Source organism: Chenopodium album, chromosome 7 (assembly GCF_948465745.1).
Source record: "Chenopodium album chromosome 7, dcCheAlbu1.1, whole genome shotgun sequence".
NCBI classification, from domain to species: domain Eukaryota; kingdom Viridiplantae; phylum Streptophyta; class Magnoliopsida; order Caryophyllales; family Amaranthaceae; genus Chenopodium; species Chenopodium album.
In genome coordinates, this window is record NC_137840.1 from 13,418,222 (window position 1) to 13,441,256 (window position 23,035).

At 36.6% G+C, this 23,035-nt stretch overlaps 2 protein-coding genes across 2 annotated transcripts; both read right to left on the reverse strand.

Moving 5' to 3' along the window:
* Positions 1 to 1,552: 1,552 nt before the first annotated feature.
* On the reverse strand, positions 1,553 to 2,047 carry LOC145640023 (uncharacterized). The gene has a single exon (XM_081691336.1). The coding sequence runs from the start codon at positions 2,045 to 2,047 to the stop codon at positions 1,553 to 1,555; it is 495 nt and encodes a 164-aa protein (XP_081547462.1).
* Positions 2,048 to 7,396: 5,349 nt separating this feature from the next.
* LOC145638927 (xylulose kinase 2-like) lies at positions 7,397 to 21,239 on the reverse strand. Its single transcript, XM_081689996.1, has 11 exons — positions 21,108 to 21,239; positions 20,193 to 20,844; positions 19,983 to 20,071; positions 19,732 to 19,796; positions 13,111 to 13,163; positions 8,861 to 8,981; positions 8,688 to 8,762; positions 8,559 to 8,612; positions 8,178 to 8,272; positions 7,868 to 8,042; positions 7,397 to 7,755 (listed from the first exon to the last, which is right to left on the reverse strand). Exons 1-11 carry the CDS (start codon positions 21,164 to 21,166, stop codon positions 7,517 to 7,519), a joined length of 1,677 nt encoding a protein of 558 aa, XP_081546122.1. The 5' UTR covers positions 21,167 to 21,239; the 3' UTR covers positions 7,397 to 7,516.
* Between the last annotated feature and the right edge of the window lie 1,796 nt (positions 21,240 to 23,035).

Below are 23,035 nucleotides of genomic sequence, written 5' to 3' on the forward strand. Positions count from 1 at the left end.
TGAGCCTCGTCTAACGGTTGGCCTCATTTATTCAACCCACATTCACTTAACCCTGGGATTGGAAGATGTGTAATTGTATAACATTCAAAAAGCAAGTAAAAAAAAAAAAAGTAGAAAAGCAACAATAAAACAATGTCTAAGGGCAAGTGTTCCAATGTCTTTGATATGAACACGTCTCAAATTGCGTCTCTCATCGAGTTCTTGGTACCGTGCCTGAGAAACATGAATGCTTAGTGAGTGATGGACCGCATGATCAGAGATTGTCCACATTGATTCAAAAGAATGAAAAAAAAAACAGCAAAAAAAAAGAAGAAAAAATGAAAATAAACTTGCAAAATTTAAAACAAAAAATATATGAAAAATAAAACTTGCAAAGTCTAATACACAATTGCATATCTTGGGGGCTTCTCTCGGGTCTTGAGCCTTTTACCCCTTTCTTCCTTAAACCTTCAGCTTAACCACCTTACAACCCTTGAAAGACCTCTTTGAGGTGTACACACACTTGTGCAAAGTTCGGTTAGAGCTACGTTCGGCCTGATTCTTAACAGATACGTAGGCAACCTCATATTGAGGTGCAGCCACATTCATATGCATGACCGAGTTGAAGAATATCCAATGCTTAATCTTATGACCCTACCCATTTAGAGCTAGACGTGGGGGCTTGAACCCACATCATTTAGCCTACCCAGCCTAAAGAGTCATTATCTTTGATTCTTCTCATATATATTTCCATCACCATAACCTTTGCAGCCAGCCTTAGTATCACATTCACACACTTCACTCACACATCCATATCCATATCAATCATCCTTCCCTTTAAGAGCCCTTCATCATGAAATCTTGTTTCAACACTGTGCATGTTTCATCATATTTAAAGACAACATTCATTAGAAGAAACATTTTTTGCAGGCTGGGTTTTGGTAGTTTGTTTCTGTTTTTTTTTATTATTTTTTTATAATATTTTAGCGACCGCCTATATATAGCCGTCGCAAATGTAAGTTTTTGCAACCGCTGCTCTACCGGTCGCAATTATTTATATTTGCGACCGTCTTACTACTGGTTGTTGAAAATTAAAAAAAAACGGTCGCAAAATAATTATGACCGTCAACCGGTCGTAATATTTGTTTTTGCGACCATGGAAATAGCAACCACCGCTTTACAACCGTTCACGGTCGCAATAATGTTTAGCAACCGTTTTTTACGGTCGCAAAAACCTTAATTTTTAGTAGTGTGACCAGTAGGACATGAAGAGGAAAAAACACCACCAAAATAACCACTAATAATATCTAAGAAATCATCATCATTATCATCATCATGTCATTCCCCTTGTACATCACGAAGCCCCCTTATAGTATTTCATCATTCGCGTTGAGACGCCTTGTGATGAAAATACTTCGTGTTTCTGTCTCCATCTCTAACCTCGGCAACCCGAGACCTCAAATGCCAATATGCCTCCTTTTCATTTAACTCATCAAGAAGCTTTTCAAGCCTTATACTTTCATTGCAACTCTCCTCCGTAACAGGACGCCCTTGCACTTCTTTGAGAGCATGCTCAATTGAAATAATCATCACCCCACATTGTAAGTTTCTTGCTAACCTCAGCAATTTTAGATAAAACATTGCTGCTGCCTGACTCCAACCACGCAGCCCGCACAACACTTTCACATCCTTCTTCGAGGAGCCAACAAGTCTCAAATTTAGATTCCTTCTTTTTCTTCTTTTTCTGTTTTTTCTTCGGAATACTACGCAATAAAAGTGGAGTATGATCAGATTTATACCGCAAAAGATGTTCCACCGCGGCCTCTTTGAATAATAGACACCAGGATTCAGACCTAAAGAATATGTCCAATCTCTCTCTAACTCGAGTGGCCGGTGTTCTACCTCTTTCCCATGTGTACCAATCTCCAATATAACCCAAATCATGCAGTCCGCAGTTGTCAACAACCTCTCTAAAAGCTCCCATTTCTCTCCTTACACCCCCTGCCCCTCCTTCATATTCATCATATGACAATATCTCATTAAATCCCCCCCTAAAAGGACATCTCATCAATGACAATTGCTGCCCCTGGTGTAATTATGAGGTTGAGTCAGTCAATCATGCCTTTGTAGGTGTGTTCGTGTTCAGGAGCTTTGGGAGGATTGCTCATGTGCTGAAATGACAAATTGGGATGAATTCGAGTCCATTTGCGACCTTGGAGTGAGATGGGATAAATTAGACCCTAAGATTGTGCAACGAGGGATGTATCTTGTGTGGTGCATTTGGGGGGAGAGGAATGACAAAATTTTCCAGAAGAAAACTACTCCAAACATGATCATTGCTGCTTGAGTTGCCAGGTATGTTGAAGAACAAAGGAACTATACTAAGCGTATCTATGGCTCTGTGGGCAAACTTCCTCGCCTAGCCCTGATTACTGGTCAGCCCCTCTTACTAACATAATTAAGTTGAATGTTGATGCTTGTCTTTCAAAAGAGGGGTGGGTGGGACTCGGGGTTGTTGCTAGAGACCACGAGGGGAAAGTACCTGATGCTGCTACAAGGAGATATCGTGCTCACTGGACGCTTGAAGTTGCTGAGGCTAAAGCTCTGCAATTTGCTCTTAAGCTTGGTAGAAGATACGACTTCACCGAGGTAATTCTCGAGTCGCAAGGTTGTCATTGAAAGGCTTTCAAAGAACGCTCACTTGGTGGATATGGATGATGTGCTAGGAGATATCTTTGCTCTATGTTCTTATTTTATGTCTGTTAGCTGTTGGTCCCATGTGAAACACAATGGTACTATTGTAGCTCACAAATCTAGCAAAAATTGTTCATTTTGGCTTCGAACAAACTTGGGAAAACCATTGTCCCCAACATGTTTCTCCTTATGTTCTTATGGACTCTTTGTCCCGTGATTAATTGAAGTTGCTAGAGTGTTTTAAAATAAAAGGTAGAAAAAAAAAATAGCCACCCCAACCACCTTGCCCCATCCTTCGCCACCCTGCTCGCCATCTTGGATACCCCTCGCCAGCGCATATTACACTTGAAAACGAGCGTCGGCACAGGCTACATCTCACCTCGACTCCTGAAAACAAATCCCAACACCACTCATCTCAAACCTCGTCCCCCAATTCCGTCAACAATAGCCCGATACTAGTAGCTTCCACTCGCCTCCCCTGCTGTCTCAATTCACCAACAACACTCAACAACTGCGCATCACCAATGCAACTCGCAACCTCTCTTCACACCGCAAGTAGCAACGAGAAACCAGCCAGCAATTAAGCCCGTGCAGCACCACGACATTAATCAAACCGCAACCAAGCAACATTAATTTCTCCCTCACTCAACCAGCAACCGATTGCTCCAATCCGCCATCAACTACCACAATTCGACCATCAATTACAACATTATGGCCACTAATTGCAGCTAGGACTTCAATTGATGCTCTAATTCAATACCCATATTGGTGCGCTCATGATGACGGTGACAAACATGCAAAAATACGATAGAACGGTGATTTTGATGGAGCTTGGTGATGGTGCGAGATAGGTGTTAAATAAGGGTCTGGGTCGCGCCCGTCACGGGAGAGTGCAAGTCCACCACTTTTACAAGACCAAGGAGGTTCCACCTCAAAACCATATGGCAATGAGGGGAGTAGCCCCTTAGCCTTATATTGTGGTGGTAACTCTTGAATTCTTTCAATGTGGGATTTCATTACCACTACACTCCCCCTATAGTGTTTAGTGTTTTAGTGTGGGACAAGAGAATGCTCACATGTGGGTTGTTCATGGGCTCAACACTCCCCCTCACATGTGAGCTGTCCATAGTGTTTTGGCCCAGTATACCTTAGCCATTAAGGCCCCGATCGTGGGCCTGGCTCTGATACCATGTTAAATACGGGTCTGGGCCGCGCCCGTCACGGGAGAGTGCAAGTCCACCACTTTTACAAGACCAAGGAGGTTCCACCTCAAAACCATATGGCAATGAGGGGAGTAGCCCCTTAGCCTTATATTGTGGTGGTAACTCTTGAATTCTTTCAATGTGGGATTTCATTACCACTACACTCCTCCTATAGTGTTTAGTGTTTTAGTGTGGACCAGAGAATGCTCACATGTGGGTTGTTCATGGGCTCAACAATAGGGAATAATTTTCCATTAGAGCAGCCTACAATTTTGAAATGTTAAGTTGTTCAGGGGTGATATGTGCTTGCGGGGGGTGGCTGTGGTGTGAGTAGGGTGGCGGGGATTGGGGTAGTGTGGCTGGTTTATTTATTTATTTTTTTAAAATTATTAGGTTAATTTGTGTTTAATTAAGTTAACTAGTTGTTGCTAGAAACTTAACAAAAGTAATGTTATTTATGAGAATTTGTTAAAAAAAAAAAAAAAAATTGTTACCATTGAGAAAGTGCAATTTTACATAGCTACCATTGAGAATTTTTCTTTTATTTTTAATGCTCTAAATAGATACAAGTATTTTTTTTTAATTGAGAAAAGTAAGAAAGAGGTTTGTGAGAAAATTTTTTATTTATTATGGGATAAAAACACAAAAGCTGTTGTGAAAGAGAAGGAAATATAGAGTGAGAGTGGTGAGGCTAATTTATTTCTCTAAAATAATGAGAGTATTTTACAATATTTGTGAAACTTGATAAGAACCACCCTAAAGATAGGATCATTTGTGAACAATTACTCATTTTTTTAATTTGTTTAGAACTATCCACGAGTTTGAAAATGTTTGGGTAACACTACCCATTAACATTTTTTTGTCCAATTAAGACGTTACCGGAGCCCACTTTTTTCACTTTTGCCACCCAATTAACTCTCACAATTTGTATAAAGGTTTTAATTTACCTCAATTAACCTAATTAGGGTTTTAATTAGAATTCATTTTAGGGTTCATGAGTTTAGTATTATTTGGGGATTTTGATTTCTAAGTTTTGGGGGTTTAATTGAATTGGGATTTTTGCTTATTTTAGCATTAATCGGCGATTATAATTAATAAAAGTGAAAATTTGGGCCAAAATAACGTTTTAATTAGACGAAAAACGTTAGTGGGTAGTGCTACCCAAACATTCCCAAACTTGCGGGTAATTCTAAATAAATAAAAAAAAAAATAGGTAGTTGTTCATAAATGACCCTATCTTTAGGGTAGTTCTACACAAAATTTCCCAAATAATTTATTTAAGGAAACATGGTATTCTATATCTCCATGAATCTAGGAACTTTTGCAAGGCTGAGATGGTAAAGAATAAGTCTGCTTGCCACAAGCATACTCTATTTAAATTACCACCCAAATATTAGACTTGTTTTAAAATTACCACCCGTTAAAAAATATATGTATATATATATATATATATATATATATATATATATATATATATATATATATATATATATATATTATCACCTCTTAAATTAAAAAAGTATTCCAATTCCCACCATTTTCAAAAATTCGGTGGATTTTCTGTTTGAGGGCCCCACTTAACGACTATATTGACCTTTTTTTTTTTTTATTGATTTTCCCCTGATTTTTCTATTTAAAACAGCTTCCAACTTCAATTCTCATCCCCTTCATCAAATTCCACCAAATTTTCTCAGATTTTGCTACTTGTTTAAATTTTTTAAAGATCAATTCTCCACAACTGCAGACACTCAATTCGGAGTAACGTATGATTCCATTTGTTCTTAAATTAGGGTTCTTCGCCAACTATATATAATTGGTGTAAATGGTTAGATTTGGGAATTAGGGTTCTTGTGGAAAGTGAATTGGGCGTTTTCAACAATTAGGGTTCTTGGGACAATTGAATTGACGTTTTCAACAAGTGAATGTAAGGAATTTCACCTAGACCTGGAAATCCTAACCCGAACCCGATGATCGAAACCAATGACCCGAAACTGAACCAAAACCTAAATCAACCTGACCCGACCCGAAGTGGAACTGACCCGACCTTGACCCGAAACCTGAAATAACCCAACCTGAAATGATCCGACTCGAGATGACCCGACCCGAAGTTGACCCGAGACCCAAAACAACCCGACTCGACACACAAAGTTGACCCGACCCAAAGTTGACTCGACCTTTAACTTGAATTAATTGCCCCAAATAGACTCAAAACCCAAAGTGACCCGAACCAAAATTATCTTATACCTAAAATGACCGTACCAGAATCTATTTAAGCTAAAGACTTGACCTTAGCAAACCGAAATAGAAAAAAAACCGCAATCAAATTGACTTAATTTTTTTTTATTAATTTGTAATATGTAACATTGTAAGTAATTTACATATTTTGAGCATTATTTTTCTCGATTTCTTCTGCCTTTTATCTCTATAAGATTAAAAATTCGTAAAAAGATTGAAATTTAATGACTACTCATAAGATTAAAAATATTAACTAAAGTTCGAAATAAAATTAACTAAAAATTGGGGACGCTGGTAGTATAAGAATAATACAGAGAAATTATTACAATAGTGACAATAATAATAAGAGTATTAAAACCAAGATCAATAAGAGAGTGAGGTATAACTCAATTAGTTAGAGCATCTCTCTTAATTTCTGGAGATCCTAAAATTGATTCTCAATCTAAAAAATAAAAAAGAGGCCAATAAAAGCCAAACAATTACTATATTCCATGAAAAAAGTAGCCTTAATAAATATAGTGAGTTTTTCGTCAAAAAAATAAATAAATATATACATAGAGTTAAATTTAACCCAATGTATCACCCAAATATGACCCGACTTGAAGTTGACCCGAAAATTGACCCGAGCCGAACTGACCTGACCCGAAAATTAACCCGACCCGAGCTGACCCGACCCAAAGTGTTGACCCGATACCCGACCCGACCCGATTATCAGTCGAGCCGAAATCAATCTGAAACCCAAAATGACCCGACCCGACCTGAACTTAACCCGATAACCTTTTAACCCGAACTTGACCCGACCCGAAATGACCCAACCCGAATGACCCATTTTCCAAGTCTAACTTCACCTAGCTTCTGGTCTCCAAAGAACACCCAAAGATGGCGACTTTTTGCACTTTTTCCCCTTCACCAATACCAGTACAGTAAAGCAATTACTTTGCAGAAAACCAAAACTTAGGGTTTTACTTTAATATTTTTAGGGGTAGTTGAACACTTGACAGAAAATTTAAGAAGAAACAGGGAGAGGATTGAAGATGGTTTGCCAATTTGTTGCCATTTCCATAATTTAAGAAAATTGCTCGATTAGGGTTAACCTAGTCATTTTGGTCCTTAAGGTTCTAATATAAGGTCAAAATTCACCAAATATGCCTTCTTTTACATGCCAATCAATGCCTCGAGTCAAGTACAGGTCAGGTCCATTACGTGTTTCGGAATTCGAATCCAGTTCAGATCGTCGTTTCAAGTCCGTTGGAGTTTTGGGTATGATTCCAGTTTACCAAGTTTAGTTTACTATTACGGGCAAATATTAGTTGAAACATTAAATCTGAGTACATTGTCATCACACATCACAACGTAATGTAATGTTTTTTTTATAACGAACACAACATTTAACTTATAGCATGATGTTAAATTTTTACACGTCCAAACTGCTTGACAAGGCGATCTTCAATTTCAATTCGTTTCCTCATCAGTATTGCATATTTTAATGACAAATCTGGGTCCCTAGCATTCACAGAAAGCTTAGAGCTAAGAGATGTCTTCTCCAACCGGTCTTCGTACAAAGTCCGAACGGGAACAAAACTCCCCTTTTTGTGGCATGTCCAACCATGGGCAGCTCTAAGTGCAGCTCCCATGGATGCTGAATCTATAAAGACATACAAGAAGTTTAAACAAATGACAGATTTTGTCCAAGCCTAGACATTTTATCTCAGTTAAAAACAACTTTAAGCATTAAGATTGAAGTTCCCAGTATTTACCTGGCCTTGGGACAGTATGTACATCACATCCAAATATAGATGCAATAGCATTAAGAATGCACTCATTTGATGATGCTCCACCTGTGGCTATTAGGCGCTTTGGTGGAAGAACCATTCCTACTCTTTCAGCATGTGCTCGCATAGATAGAAGCTGACCCTCTATTAGTGCTCGGACCTGCAATAGCACCTTTCTTATGTGGGAGGATATACTCAATATCATTATCAAAGTCTAAATAGACTTTGCATGCTTACTAAGCCCTTGTATGGTAAATTGACAAGTTATTTCCTACATTTAGTTAAGAATATGAACCTCAAACGGAGCATCAAACTCTTGCATCTCCTGTGCAATCACACCATCCATACTATCACTTGCGAAATTTTTAAGAGCATATCTGTGGAAACCAACTTGTTAATGTATGAAGAAAAAGAGTTAGTTCTTTGTATTTCATATCTTCAGTAACAGTGAGAGGTTCAGACACGAATCTATTATAGACATAACACAGGGTCATCACTCATCAGTAAATTATCAAAAAGAATTAACACCTTCTAATGCCTTCTCATTCTCCAAGGGTCTGGACTTACTAGTCACAATAATTTATTTGACCAAATTGAAAGAAGGAAGATTCAGTGGGAAAAGATGTCTAATTTATAGCCATGTACCAAGTGTTAAAGACAACAGAATAGTATTTACCGGGTAGAGGAGGAAGAATTTCATGCTCTTTGTAGTAAAATCCCAACTTCCCTTCTACACATGTAAGAAACATAGATCAGGTTAATTACTTTCACAGCATGGCCATTAAAGATGGAATGCATAGACAACCATTAAGAGGCGGCGTTTGCTGCAGATACTTGTTAAAAACCTCCCAAGAATTCTCTGCATATCGGTTGCGGATATCTAATCAAGAATTAGTGCTCACAATATTAGTTGGCTATTATGCACCTTACATACTTGCAACAACATTTTTTAAAGCACAAAGGAGTACCATCACACACCTTCCCTAGTAAGAGATCCATTCTTGTAGACTAGCATCACCATATAGCCATTTGTGTCAACGGGATTTGGGAAAACATGGCTTTCCAAGCAAGGTTGAGGATCATCAATTATTCCAAATACCTGTCAAAAAAGGCCAATTAAGCATATTGCTATAAATGTTAGCACCCTTGTGATATATTAGTATAAAAGTTAACAGAAGCAACAAATTGGTATAAAAGTTAGCAAGTGGCGACAGATTAATATAAAAGTTAACAAGTGGCGACATATTAGTATAATAATAAGTGACGACGGTGTAAAAGTAGTGACAACATTTAACTAGCACTGTCAAAACGGTTTGACAGTTCGGGTTCGGTTCGGTTTGAAATCAGTTCGGTATTAAATCGGGTCGGTTTGAAATCGGTTTAAGTATCTCGCGGGTCGGTTTCAGTTCGGTTTAAATAGTTATCGGTTCGATTCGGTTTCGGTTTATTCTTGAGCGGTTTTAATTCGGTTCGGGTGGTAAACGGTTCGGGAAGTAAACGGTTTGGGAAGTAAACGGTTCGGTGCAGCCGGGTTGCAGTTTGTTAACGGTTCGGTGTAAACGGTTTTTATACCGGCTCAAACAGTTTCGGGTTGGAAACGGTTTCGAGTTAGAAACGGTTCGGTTCTTTTTTGGTTCAGTTTTATTTTGGTTCGGTTTGTTAACGGGTTTGCCTTTTATACGATTTAACGTTATTCGGATCAGTTCCATTTCACGTTTACTAAATTATGGTTCGGAACGGTTTTTTATTTCAAAAAGTTAGTTTTTAATCGGATCGTTTGGATTCGGGCAGTTAAACGATTTTGGTTTGAAGTTTCATAGTACTTGCTAACCTTTTGCTGGTTAACAAGTTTTATATCAAGCCGAGAGTTCATCACTTCATATTTAGGCATTCGGCATTATATTATATACAAATTCTCATCAATTTCAAAAATACATATCATGTTATTTCAAGTTTAGTCATACTGATCTTACTAGTTTATTACAAAGTAACGTAGATTATAAAAGTTTAGTGTATTAATGAATTATTATTGTTTTACTATCACATTATTAGCTGCTTCTTATTCAATCAACTAATTGATGTGTCATAATCATGATTTGATGAGTTATTGTGACGTCGAAATTACAGTTTGATTTATAGACGGTTCGGTTTGTAAGTGGTTCGATTTATAAACGGTTTGGTGCAAACGGGTTACAGTTTGTTAACGGTTCGGTGTAAACGGTTTTTACCTCGGTTCAAACGATTTCGGGTTGGAAACAGTTTCGGGTTAGAAACGGTTCAGTTCTTTTTCGGTTCGGTTCGATTTCAGTTCGGTTTAGAACTGGTTCGATTTGTTAACGGGTTCGGTTCTTATACGGTTTGACATTATTCGGATCGGTTTGGTTTCGGGTTTACTTAAATACGGTTCGAGTCGGTTTTTGGTTTTACAAAATCGGTTTTTAATCGGTTCGGTTCTCATTTGGGTCGGTCGGTTTCGGGCAGTTAAACGGTTTCGGTTTGAAATTTGACAGCACTACATTTAACCCTTCCTTCTAGTCATAATAAGTGCATATTGTACTCATCAAAGTCATCATTATTCTTAATTTTTTAACTTTAATCTATTGTTTTCTTTCTTTTCTTTACTTTTCTCTACTTTAGATATTCATTAAACATTTCTAGGACTGTTAAAAAAATAAAATCCAAAGAACAAAAAAAAAAAAAAAAGGAAATCAGAGAATATAAAGGAAAATTCAAGATCATGCATAAGAATCATAAGTTCAGAATCACATTGAGCTTTCCTTTTTTGGCAATATATAATATTTTACAAATAGATTTGCTCCCATTTTCTAAACAGTTTACAAGTAAATTTCAACTACTTTTGAGACATTAATTCCTAAGAATTTCTCTCCCCTTTCAATTTTTGAGATTTTTAATTTGTTTACTCATACAATTTATTTATTTATTTTTTTTTTTTTTGTTATTATTTTTCACTAATTTTAGGTGTATGGGCTTGAAGGAAAGAAGTATCTGATATTAAATAAGTATTAACAACAACAAAATTGAAAAAGTTAAAACAAAAAAAAAAAAAAAAATAATAATAATAAATTAAGCACTTGCTCCAGCAAGAAAAATAAAGGGACAAGTGTCATAACTTGTTAACTTATATGTCGATTTGTTGCGCACTTGGTAGATTTCATACCAATTTGTCACCGGTGATAATTTTATACTAGTGTATCGCAGATATGCTAGCTTTTATAACAATGTGGTCAATTTATAAGGAATAAAAAAGTGACACTATTTAGTGATAAATTTACTAAAAAAAAAAAAAAAAAAAAATTATTAACGACTGTGATTAGTGGTCTTTAGAACACTTTTCTACCTAAATATTCCCTTAATTTTGCCCCTTTCTTGTGCATTTACCCCAATCTTTTGCTTTAAGCACCTTTGCAAGTTTTCATTAGTTTCATCCCTTCTTCTTACTTAGCTTAGATTTACATGAATTTGCTTGATTACACCCTTAGTTCCTTAATATTCTTGCATTTTCATTTTGCTCACGAGTTTTGTGGGAGCCCTTTAGTGTAAGTTGCCTTGAAAACATCATATCATGAACCTGATGTGAAGTTAGAGGCTGGGTGGAAAGTCATTTGAAAGCAAAACAAGGGAGGAGCGGAGAAAACCCAAGTTACTCATTTTGAGTAACAACCAAAGTTACTCAAAGGGCACTTTGGTCATTTTGCTATGTAAAGTTGGGGTAAAATTGTCGACATTGGGTAAAAGTGAGAAAACAATGGGCTTTAATGGAGAAAAATCAACAAATCTTCAAAGTCTCCAATGGAGAAACAAAGAGGCTTCAATGGAGAATTGAACTCTGCAATTGGTTTCATTGGAGGAGGACAACACTCATACCCTTTGGGGTTAATCATGTCATTCTTTCCTCCATTTTTCTAAGGGTTTTTTGTTAAATTTGAACGGAAGTTTGCCACCGGAAGTGGTGTGTTGTGGTCGAAGTTTGTTGCGGTGTTAGTAGTGTTGAGGACGATCTATGTTGTGGTGTTGGGCGAATTCTACCATTGTTATACTCTTGCAGACATGAAGAACGAAGGACTTCCAACTGCCATGCACGGATTTCTAGACTAATATTTACAAGATTGCCATTTCACTATTGAGTAACTTGGGTTCCTTCAGGAGGAGCGACTGCACAACTAAGGAGTGCTGGCTCCGTTCAAGAGCACAAATGAACTTTGGAGCAGTAAGCTGAAGCATCCGCTCCAGCCAACATTAGGAGCCTGTAGGGTCCGCTCCATTGGGTAATTATTGGGATTTCTCGAGATGTTTTGAGCCATTTATGTTGGGATATTTGGGGATATAAAGATGCTAATATCATGTAATTAAGGATTATTCAGATTTTTAGTCTTCGGAATAGAAAAGTAGTCTCCATTGTGTTTGTGGCTTTTTTTTTTTTTTTTTTTTTTTTTTTTTTCAACTTAGCATGCAATAAAATATCTTCCAATTTTCAGTAATTTCTTGCTCTCTTCTCTTATTTTACTTGCTTAATTTGGTAGACTAGTTGTTAATTGCTTCATCAACTATTTGTTAATCATTGATTAGTGTTTCAATATCTAGTTAGTCATGTTTGGTTTGATTAGTTAAGTTCTTTATAATTATGAGGATTTCTTTCCTTATTCTATGCTAGATTTTTAGCTAGGATAGGGGGTGAAGGGTGTAGTAATGGACAATATTAAATGACTAGTTGTGCGGGAGTGAGTCAGTCTAGAGCACTAGCTCATACAATAATATTAGACTCGATTAGTTGGCCAAGAGTGAGCTTATTGAGTTGGGGGTTTGCATGTCTTAATACGCAGGAGTAATTTAGATATGTTGATTTCCCTTAGTAGTGACCATGATCACTTAAATAATCATAATTAAACTGAATGTAATATGGTTGGAACTCCCTTTACATAGTGCTTTTGTCCATTAAATTTCCTTTGCTTGTTTAACTTAGATTGCTAGTTTAATCTTCCTATAGTTTTAGTCTAAATTTCCAAAAACCAAAAAAACACACCATCATCGGCTTGGCTTCATGTGAATTTAGGTATACTCTTACTTGCTTCCGTTAGGAGAGATGACCCTTGCTTGCTACTATATTTAGGATAGTAGAGGTTAGGATTTATTTGGTTTGGATGGAATAGCAATGACCTATTTCTGCTAATCAAACTGAGACAAGTAGTATGAGAAAGATGTCCACTCACCGTGTCACTTGTGCCAAGACTTATTGCAAGATCACCATAGTTGAGTGTCAAACCTGCCGTCAAAACACAACAAAGTAATGCAATTGATTTGAGATGCCAACAGTTTATTTATTAATGAAGACATGGCATATGATAACAGACTCAAGAATTGATGATACAAACGAAAAATAATTAAATACTTTAGTCCAAAGCCAGATACAAAAACAAAAGTCCCAACGGTTCTAGTGGTAAGTTGTGTTATAATTGATCTGGAAGTGCACACATCTTGAGTTACAACCGATTACAAGAAAAACTTTTTTAAAAGAAAGGATATTCAAAGACCATAAATGAGAAGTTAAGGATATACCTCCATTTCATGATGATCTCGACACCTTCCATTCAGGTTTATTTCTGGCACACGCATTTCTCACTTATTCCCTTACCCCACAGCACGTACACCTTTAAACCCACTTTCCATTATTTTATCCACCTTTTTCTTACACTCACCACACCAACACTTTCTTCTATTGTCTTAAATTATACTTCGTATGAAAATAGCAAGTGTTAAGTTCAATACGTAATGGAGGAAGTACATATGATTACAATATAGGAGGAATGAGGCATGTCATGATAAAATTAGAACAATATCAAAGCCTTAATCCCAATCATGGAGTAGGCTACATGAACCAAGAATTTATCTCCGATGGTCATATACCATGATCCTCTTTATCTGTTCTCTATTCCATAGAAAATGGTAGAAAATTAAAAACCTTCTTCACAACCCTCTTAATTTTTTTCACTAGTTAGGCAATGGTTATAGAATTATAAGCCATTGCTATAGACAAGGCCCAAAACACTTTTTGTTTTACGCTCTAATTTTCTTACAATGTCGTTTTTCCTTAGCATTGACGATGAGATGAATATTAAAAATCACATTCATTTTATACTGGACAAGTAAACCTTAGATGCCGATGTAGGCTTGACTTTCTCAACCTCAACAAATTTGATATTCGTGTTATCAAAACTTTTATTTACACAAAAATATTTGAGAGAATAGATTAGCTGTAAATAAACTAACCGAAAACCAAAACAAATAATCACAGTAGATCACCGCGTAGAAACTTGATGACTGACATTTATGTCACTCTTAGGAGTAGTGTGTAGGTCTCTTTTGTAGGTTCCATAGCGGTTCCAAGCATGGTGGTAGGCCCCTTGGCCAAGCTTGGAAGCATGGATAAAGGCAAGAGGAGCAAAGGGAAGGAGAGAAAGCAAGGGGAGCAAGTAAAAGAGGAGGTGTGGTCGAACCTCTCAGAGGTTCGGTCAAACCAAGGTGTGGTCAAACTTTTCAGTTTGACCGAACCTCTAAGGTGCAAATAAGGCAGTTTCAAACCAATTTTTAGCGTTTTTGTAGGAGGGGTCGAAGGAGCAAGGAGGTTCGGTCGAACCTACCCAGGGTTCGACTGAACCTACCCAGATGTCCGATTGAACCTACCCGTAGTTCGGTCGGACCATTTCCCAGTTTCAGCCGACTTTTTACAGACTATTTAAGTCCTTTTAAGAACGTTTTTGGGAGTTTTTTAGCTTAGCTTAATTTTCTAGTTTTATTAGCTTATTATAGAGAGAGAAACCTTCTTAGTTTACTTTGTAGAGAGAGAAAGTGTGGATTTCTCCATTGTTGAGGTTCGGTCGAACCTACCCAGGGTTCGACTGAAACTACCCAGATGTTTGATTGAACCTACCCGTAGTTCGGTCGGACCATTTCCCAGTTTCAGCCGACTTTTTACAGACTATTTAAGTCCTTTTAAGAACGTTTTTGGGAGTTTTTTTTAGCTTAGCTTAATTTTCTAGTTTTATTAGCTTATTATAGAGAGAGAAACCTTCTTAGTTTACTTTGTAGAGAGAGAAAGTGTGGATTTCTCCATTGTTGAGCTTAGATTTTGAAGAAGAAGCTTAATCAACCTCTTTATAAACCTTCAACTTCAATTAATGAGCATTTTTTCTCTTTACTTTTGCATTTGATTTCACTTGTTTAGTTTGAATCTTCTTGTTTGCTTATTAATCATGTTGATGCTTATTGATTTAATGATTGATTTTGCTTTTAACATGATTTATGAGTAATTCCCCTAACTAAGGGGATGGTGATGGTATAGTTGAATCTCAAGCATGTTTTGGGGTTGAAATTAATGTGATTGTAATTAAAAGTCTTTGTATTTCATGTCTTGTTAGTTGTTTCTTTTGGGTGGTCAACCATTAGTTGCAATTAGGTGTATTGAACTAAGTTGTGGCGATGGCGTAACTTAGGAATTTCCATTTAATGGTTTTGCTTGATTATTACCTTAATTTGCATAGTTTACAACAATAGTGTAGACTTTTGATGAATTGAGGAAGCAACTGACCCCGATAGGCAGTCGAATTGTGCATTAAAACCATTGGTATGAGGTACTTAGTTCACTTTCAAATTGAGTTCATGCTTTGTTGTGCTTGAGTGAATACTTGCCTAGCCTATTTCCTTAGTGTCTTAATTATATTGTTTCTAGTTCGTTCTAATCATTGTTAAAGTATCTTTAGCTAACTTTATTCACCTTTTCGAGATAGCTTGATTGTTAGTTTTTAATGTGGTGATTAGCTTGTCCCTAGGATCGACCCTTAACTTACCGCTAGACTTGTGTTTGGTGCTTAGGTTTAGGTTTATAAATTTTGTGTTTGATTAGGAGTGTTTTAGTTTCAACGACCTAAAATATCTCTTGTCAAAATTGAGAATTCTAAGGTGCACGATAACTTGTTATTTGTATGAATTTTGAGTGTATTTTAACCCTTGATTTTGTGAAAAATAAACCACCTAAATCTATGTATTTTATGCTTTACGGGGTTGTTCATGTTTTTATTGATAATCAAAGTTTAGAGGCATCCCTTGAAGTTATTGAAAGAAGCAAACAAAGAAGAGTGATGAAGCAAATTCAAGAAGAAGAGTGACAAAGATGTGCCACGTTGAGTACATCCGTGCTCACGGTGGCAGAGTTGGTGGGAACTTGAATTGAAGACCGCTGATTCGAGCATGGATGCAGAAGCAACTGCCTTGGCATTCTAAAGGCTGCCTGTAGTGGCCTCACGACTTCTTTTTTTCCTTTTTCCTGACAGATTGAACGGTAATATATAATACCCCTTTGCTCCCTTTGTACAGATATTCGTCTTTTTTAAGATCCTTTCTCTTACTTTTTGCTTAGAAATTATAACTCTCAATTATTAGTTAGTGTTTGGGCCTAGTCCATATCTTAAGCCCAATGAACCTAAGATGACAAAATACCCCTCCATGATCCAGACCATCATCCTTAAGCATCCATTAATCATCACAAAGTACAAATTTACCCTAAGCTGTCCAATAAAGTACAACTTTGCCACCTGAAAGCACATCTAAAAATAGCCAATTAATGATGGTAACTTTTTCTAATCTCTCTCATTCCCTCTCTCTGTTTTCTCTCTACTTTCTCTCTCTAAAAAGTATGTTTCGCTGACTTAAGCATCGGAGGGGTTTTCACGGGTCAACCCCCATAGGAGGCGGAGCTCAAGAACTTTGGTATCTAGGTCATCTGATACCCGGAATACCCTAACACTCCCAGGAGAATTCAGTGGGGCCATCTCTGAGGATAACTAGAAAAAAAGTTATGATGAATACGAGGCGTCCACGACCAGGATCAAGATGCTATTAAGCAAGCTCCAATTCTCTGGAGGAAATTGTACCACAAGCTTAAAGCAAACCCGTAGGGGAGGTGACTGGCCCTCAATTAAATCAACAAAAACCTTGAAGAGAGCTTAAGAGCACTTGTTAAGTACAACAGAGAGCAAGGTAGGTTGGGAACGCTCCTCAGCCTAGCCCTCGGCCTCACTTGTCTCTGCCCCATCAAGAATCCTCTCGGCCTCAGCACCAAGAGGTCGCGACCATATCAATCTCTAATACAACAACGATAGTTTGCGAGCCAAACCGGGAAAGAAATGCTAGAGAGAAAATCAATTATCGAAGGCCGAGGGAAGGAACGTTGGATCAATGTATAAAAAGCTCAAGGCCCTTTGAGGTGAGAGGGGTTCTACTGCGCCTTAGTGCACCTCTTTGAAGTGAGGCGCAGTATATGGGCCGTTAAAAATTTTTGGCTGAAGTTCACCTCATGTGCGCCTCAAGTGCGTCTAAGGTCATTGTGAATCAATGCACTACAACACTCGCCAAGCTCTACCGAATCTATCTCATTGCACTCTCTCTTGCCACTCAAAATATCCTTAAGGAATTTGGAATATCTAGGCATTTGAGTCATAGCTTCGGTGAGAGGGACAGAAAGATGGATGTCAAGGAATCTCCCAAATTGTTCATCTAACTTGATCCTCATAAACTTTTGGGGATATGGAAGGTCGGGTTTTCTCACTTCCTCTTGCACTCTCTCAACACTCTTCTTTTTTTCAAGGACTTCATCTTTGCTCACACTCTTTGACACATCTTTCTCTTTTTCCTCACTTGAGTCACAATCACTCTTCTTCTCATCCTCCCCACTATTTCTAGAAACTATTTCTTTAAGCACTTTTCCACTCCTTGTGGTGATAGGACAAACGGGTTTCTTAGGATCAACTCCTTGAGAGGGCAGTGAAGAAGGGCTAGCACAATCTTTCAAAGTGTTGGCTAAGCATCTTGTTGTGTGTCATCATCTCATTGAACTTCTTATCACTCACCGACATTTAGGTGTTCAAAATCTTGGTTTGGTTCTCAATGATCTCCTCTAAGGTAGTCTTGGAAGATAGGGGTTGAGCATAAGAATTATCACCATTGTCTTGAGGTGTTGGAGCAAATCCGGGTGGGGTCCCCTTTCGTTGTTGTTTTGAAAATTTCCCCTATTTTGATTGTTCCAATTACCTCGGCCTTGATTGTTACCAAAATTTTGGTGTTGGCCACCAAAGCCATGAGATTGGCCTTGATTTCCATACCCTTGCCTTTGGTTTTGATTACTATAACCTTGGTTGTTATAGTTATCTCGGAAACCTTGATTTCCTTGGTTCCTATAACCACCATTGTTGTAGTTATCAAAACTACCCTGTTGGTGAGAATTCCTATTCCCAAAATTCCTTGGACCATCAAATCTTTGTCCATTATTGTTATTATTGGAAACAAAATTCACTTGCTGACAATCATTGTTTTCAACATCATCAATCACAATTTTCAAAAGCATTTGGACAATTAGAAGAATCATGGTCATAACACCCACAAACATCACAAAAGACACAACCATTTGGCATATTACTTGAGGTAGAAGGAGGAGCAGAGTTAGAAGGTGTACCTCTCCCTTTTATGAGGGAGGGAAGACTTGGTGCAATCGAAGAGGCACTCTCTAGCTTGGCTTTAATCAATGTCATCTCCTTTCCCAAGTTTGAGATTTGGGAAGACAAGTTATTGATTGCATTAAGATGATCAACCGAATAAACCGTTGAGCCACTCTTGCTTATGGACTCTCTCTCTCACTCTTGCCAATCCATGTGGTGACGAACTACATGCTCAATTATATCTACAACCTCTTCTTCGGTCTTGTTCATAATCGGGCCTCCGGCTCCGACATCAAGACACGACTTCCCTTAGGGGCTCAATCCTCCATAGAAAATTCTGATTTTACAGTGCCTTAAACACATTAAATAAAATCGACCCACATACCTAATATTATTCTGATTTTACAGTGCCATTTCCTACAACCAAAACTTCAGCACCATTTACTGATCTGATTCTTTACCTCTAATAGTGACTCGGCTCTTTACACACTACAACAGTAATGATATTCTGCTGTAAATAATTAGATCAACGGAAACATTTTGGGTGACTATATTGTGTTACCAGAAACTGAATATCCTCCCCCCTAATCCAAAAATGAAAAATTATAGCTAAATGCTGAAGCCACCAAGTAGTTCATAATTGAAGTAGTCAATAGTCGTGCTAACATATCATGCCACAAATCCCAAAACAATCTGAGTTCAAAAACTCAAGCTTCAATGGACATCCAAAGACCACCAATAAACTCTAAAGCCCTCAGTTGGATTAATACTAGAGATTCAAGAGTTAACCAACTATTGTTGGATATCATTCTACAGGCTAAGAAACTCAGACTACACTTACATCAATTTGCAATTAACGGATCAGCTTTGCAGTACAACTAGACATACAGCAGTCTTCTCAAGTCATTACTTAGCAATTAGCATGTCCCCCTAGCACTTTGTTCATCGGTATACTTATAGAGCCTTTTTACGGTATCAAGACCAGAATTCTAATAAAAGTGGAGGGCACTAGCTATAGTGCTGATTTTATGGAGATGAAGTTGAAGACATTTTCCAGAAAGAAAAAAGGAAATGAAAGAGAAGAGCAGAAATAACATAGTCCATGTTATTAAATGCTCATATAGGCATAACTATCGTAAGGTCTTAGCCTTCTCACTTCAAGAAACCCATAGTTTGGATGCAATTACAGCAAGGTGTAGAAGGCACATCTCATAGCTGATAGGCATAAGCCAATACGACAAAAGTGAAAATAAATGACAAATTTAACAGGACAGAGGTGATGAACCATTGAAACATATAAGCACAGCCATAACCTCATTGTATTCAGGAAAATAAAGTACATACCAGCAAGGCTGTTTGGATTATCTCCTGACCACTGAATAACCAAACATTTCTCGTTGAACTTGAATCTGAAAGGAATATGAAGGATTGATAACATAATACTTTAGTATTAAAATGGTAGGATGAATAGCTACCTCAACTTAATCTATGATTTTCTCTTACATCTAAAATGGTACGGAGTAAAAAAAAAAAAAAAAAAAAAAGAAAGAAAAATTTGACCAGCAACAGCTACAACTCAATTTAAGGCAACTAACCTGTTGACAAAATATGGGGCAATGTAACCGGAAACAGTAAAAGCTGGAGCAATCTTTCCAAGCTTCTCTTTCAAAAACGGTGCGGTTGCCTGTAGCGAACAATTCTTGGATCAGGTAGTCTATAATGAAGATAGGAAATCTAATCCCTGACAAACAAGACAGCAATACGTTTCAGCAAACATGAACAATCATATGAGGAAAATAGCCTACTTCCAAAGCTAAATTCGACCACTCTCGTTTCCTTATATCCATCAAGTTCATCCCTGCTCCATCAGTTTCATCAATGCAAGCATACGCACCAATAAGAAGAGATCCCATAAAAGAACTAACAAGGGATATCCTCTCAGTATTATTGTATATTTCAGGCCTTGTCTCATAAATCTTCCGGACTTGTGGGCCGACATATCTTTCATGTGCCCGAGACCCAGTGAGACGATGTAACTCAAATGCACCCCCAACAGCTTCTTCAATCTTCCTACATTGTTCTGTTGTGCTACAGTCCATCCATATTGGTGACTCTTGCAAAGAAAATGACTCACTTAACTGATCTTTTAACCTCTTTTTGGGATCAAGAGATGGTAATACCATAGAACTCCCAATTTTCCAATATACACTACCATGTTGTTGTGCACTCCCTGAAATTGAAACAATCTTTGTATAGTCTACTGTCTTGTTTAATTTTTCAAGCATCAAGTCAAGGGCTTCAACCCACATTATAGTAGGGGAAACAATCCGGCCATTAATTGCCGAATCGCGATATACCCCATCTTTGGTTTTGTAATGGGGTAAGTCTGAATCAAAATGCACAAATTCTGTGGCAACAATTACAAGGTTGGAATCCAAAACAGTAGCCTTTAAGGACCTAAACCCACCAACAAAATCATAAACATAATTCAATTTCAACCCAAGTATATATAAGTGTTCATAAGCACAAAGATCAAAGAGAAAACTTAAAAACGCGGAATTTAGTATATACTGAACAATTCAATGACAGAGAAATTACATAAATTATTTTATAGCTGATAATCAAATTTGTAGGAGTGATAAAAAAAATCCAAAATTTAATAAAATCACCAAGTAAAATTGATGATAAAAACATGTAAAAGGATAGAATGAAAGACTTACTGAGTAGAACAATCCAAGCCCAGATGAAGGGAGCCCTGAGGTAAAGGGTATGTTTCCATGAGAGAAAATCAGAGCACTAGTAAAAGTCACTACCAAAGACAATGGAAATGTGTGGTACGAACTACGAAGTAAGGCTTCTTGTGAGTGAACTCAGCTGAATTGTACCAGAACTTATTAATTAGTGATTTTTAACTACAGATTAGTGATATTTGATTATTTATTGATTATTTATTACTATACATATGTGTATATACAAATGTACATATTCAAATATTTACGAAAAATATACTATATAATTATAAAATTTATGGAAAATATATTAAAAACTTGAAACCTCTAAACATTTTAAACCCATATACTATTTAATTTAAAAATAAAATAGTATTATGACAAAAGAACACAAAACACTTACATGTATCTAACCCATTTAAACAAATTTTTTAAAAAAATATTTAAAAAAAGAAAAAGAAAAAGAAAAAAACACGAAAAGCTAACAGAGACAACGGCCCGACAGTCCAACACCCTAATCCACTCTCTTTAATGTTTTAATTAATACATGTATCTAACTAGTATCTAACCCCAAATTATTATTATTATTGTTGTTGTTGTTGTTGTTGTTATTATTTATTGATGATGATGATTATTATTATTATTATTATTATTATTATTATTATTATTATTATTATTATTATTATTATTTATTACTTATTATTATTATTATTATTATTATTATTATTATTATTGTTGTTGTTGTTGTTGTTGTTGTTGTTAATATTATTATTATTGTTGTTGTTGTTGTTGTTGTTGTTGTTGTTGTTGTTGTTGTTGTTGTTGTTGTTGTTGTTGTTGTTGTCGTCGTCGTTGTAATAAGAGCTTAAAAGAATGAAATTTGGCTTTATATCATTAGCAATATCATTAGACATAAATTAAGAGCTGAACTGAACTGAACTGAACTAAACTGAATTGAACTGAACTGAGCTGAACTGAACTGAATTTCGACGGAAGAGAACAGGCCCTAAGTAGTCTACTACTACTCCGTACTTGACTTTTCAACTTCTGTTTTCTAACCATCAAAAACTATTGTTGGATTGTTTAAAAAAAATAAAAATAAATAAAAAATAAAAAAAATTGTTGCATACTCGGGAGCCTGTTTAAAGTGAGTCCCGTTATGTAAAAATAATTGCATAATGAGGAGTAAGAGTGTAATTGCAAGTAATATATTTTGATTTTAGAGTAGTACCATTGAGTGATCAATAGTATCATTGGGTGATCAAATACTATCATTGAATATTTTAGTAGTACTATGTATGCATTCAGTGGTAATAACTACGTGCATATATAGTATCACTAAATAACTTTTTTTTTTTTTTTTTTGTGTTCCACCCACTTCACCCTTTGGGCTAATCCGGATCCGGGGGTGGTTAGGTTCTTGTCCCCTCCCGATTGTTGTTGCGGGGGATTGAATACGGGTTCTCCCTACCAAGTGTAGTCCCAATAACTAATGGTATTATATAAACTTTCACTGCCTCAATAGTACAATTAGAAGTGGTCCCACACATCTTTCTCTTTTTTTCCTTTTCTCTCATTTCCATGCGACTTTTAATATTTTAGTATTTGTTATGTATTTGCAAATGCATAACAACACTACATTAGTACTTCTTCCTCAGACAATCGGTTTACAAATTACAAATCGGTAATTATAAAGTTAATGCAATTTCCCTTCACAAAAAAAAAAAATACATTTTTTTTAATAAAGATTGTTTCATAAATAAAAAAGAGCAATTTCCCACAATAATGCTAAAATAAAAATAAATTCTCTTTGTGTGTCGATTTGGAAACTAATTAATTCCCTAGATATCGTCCATGTAGGATCGGTGATGGGTGTGATTTATTTTTTTTTCACCTTAAAACCGCTAATGACAATAGTG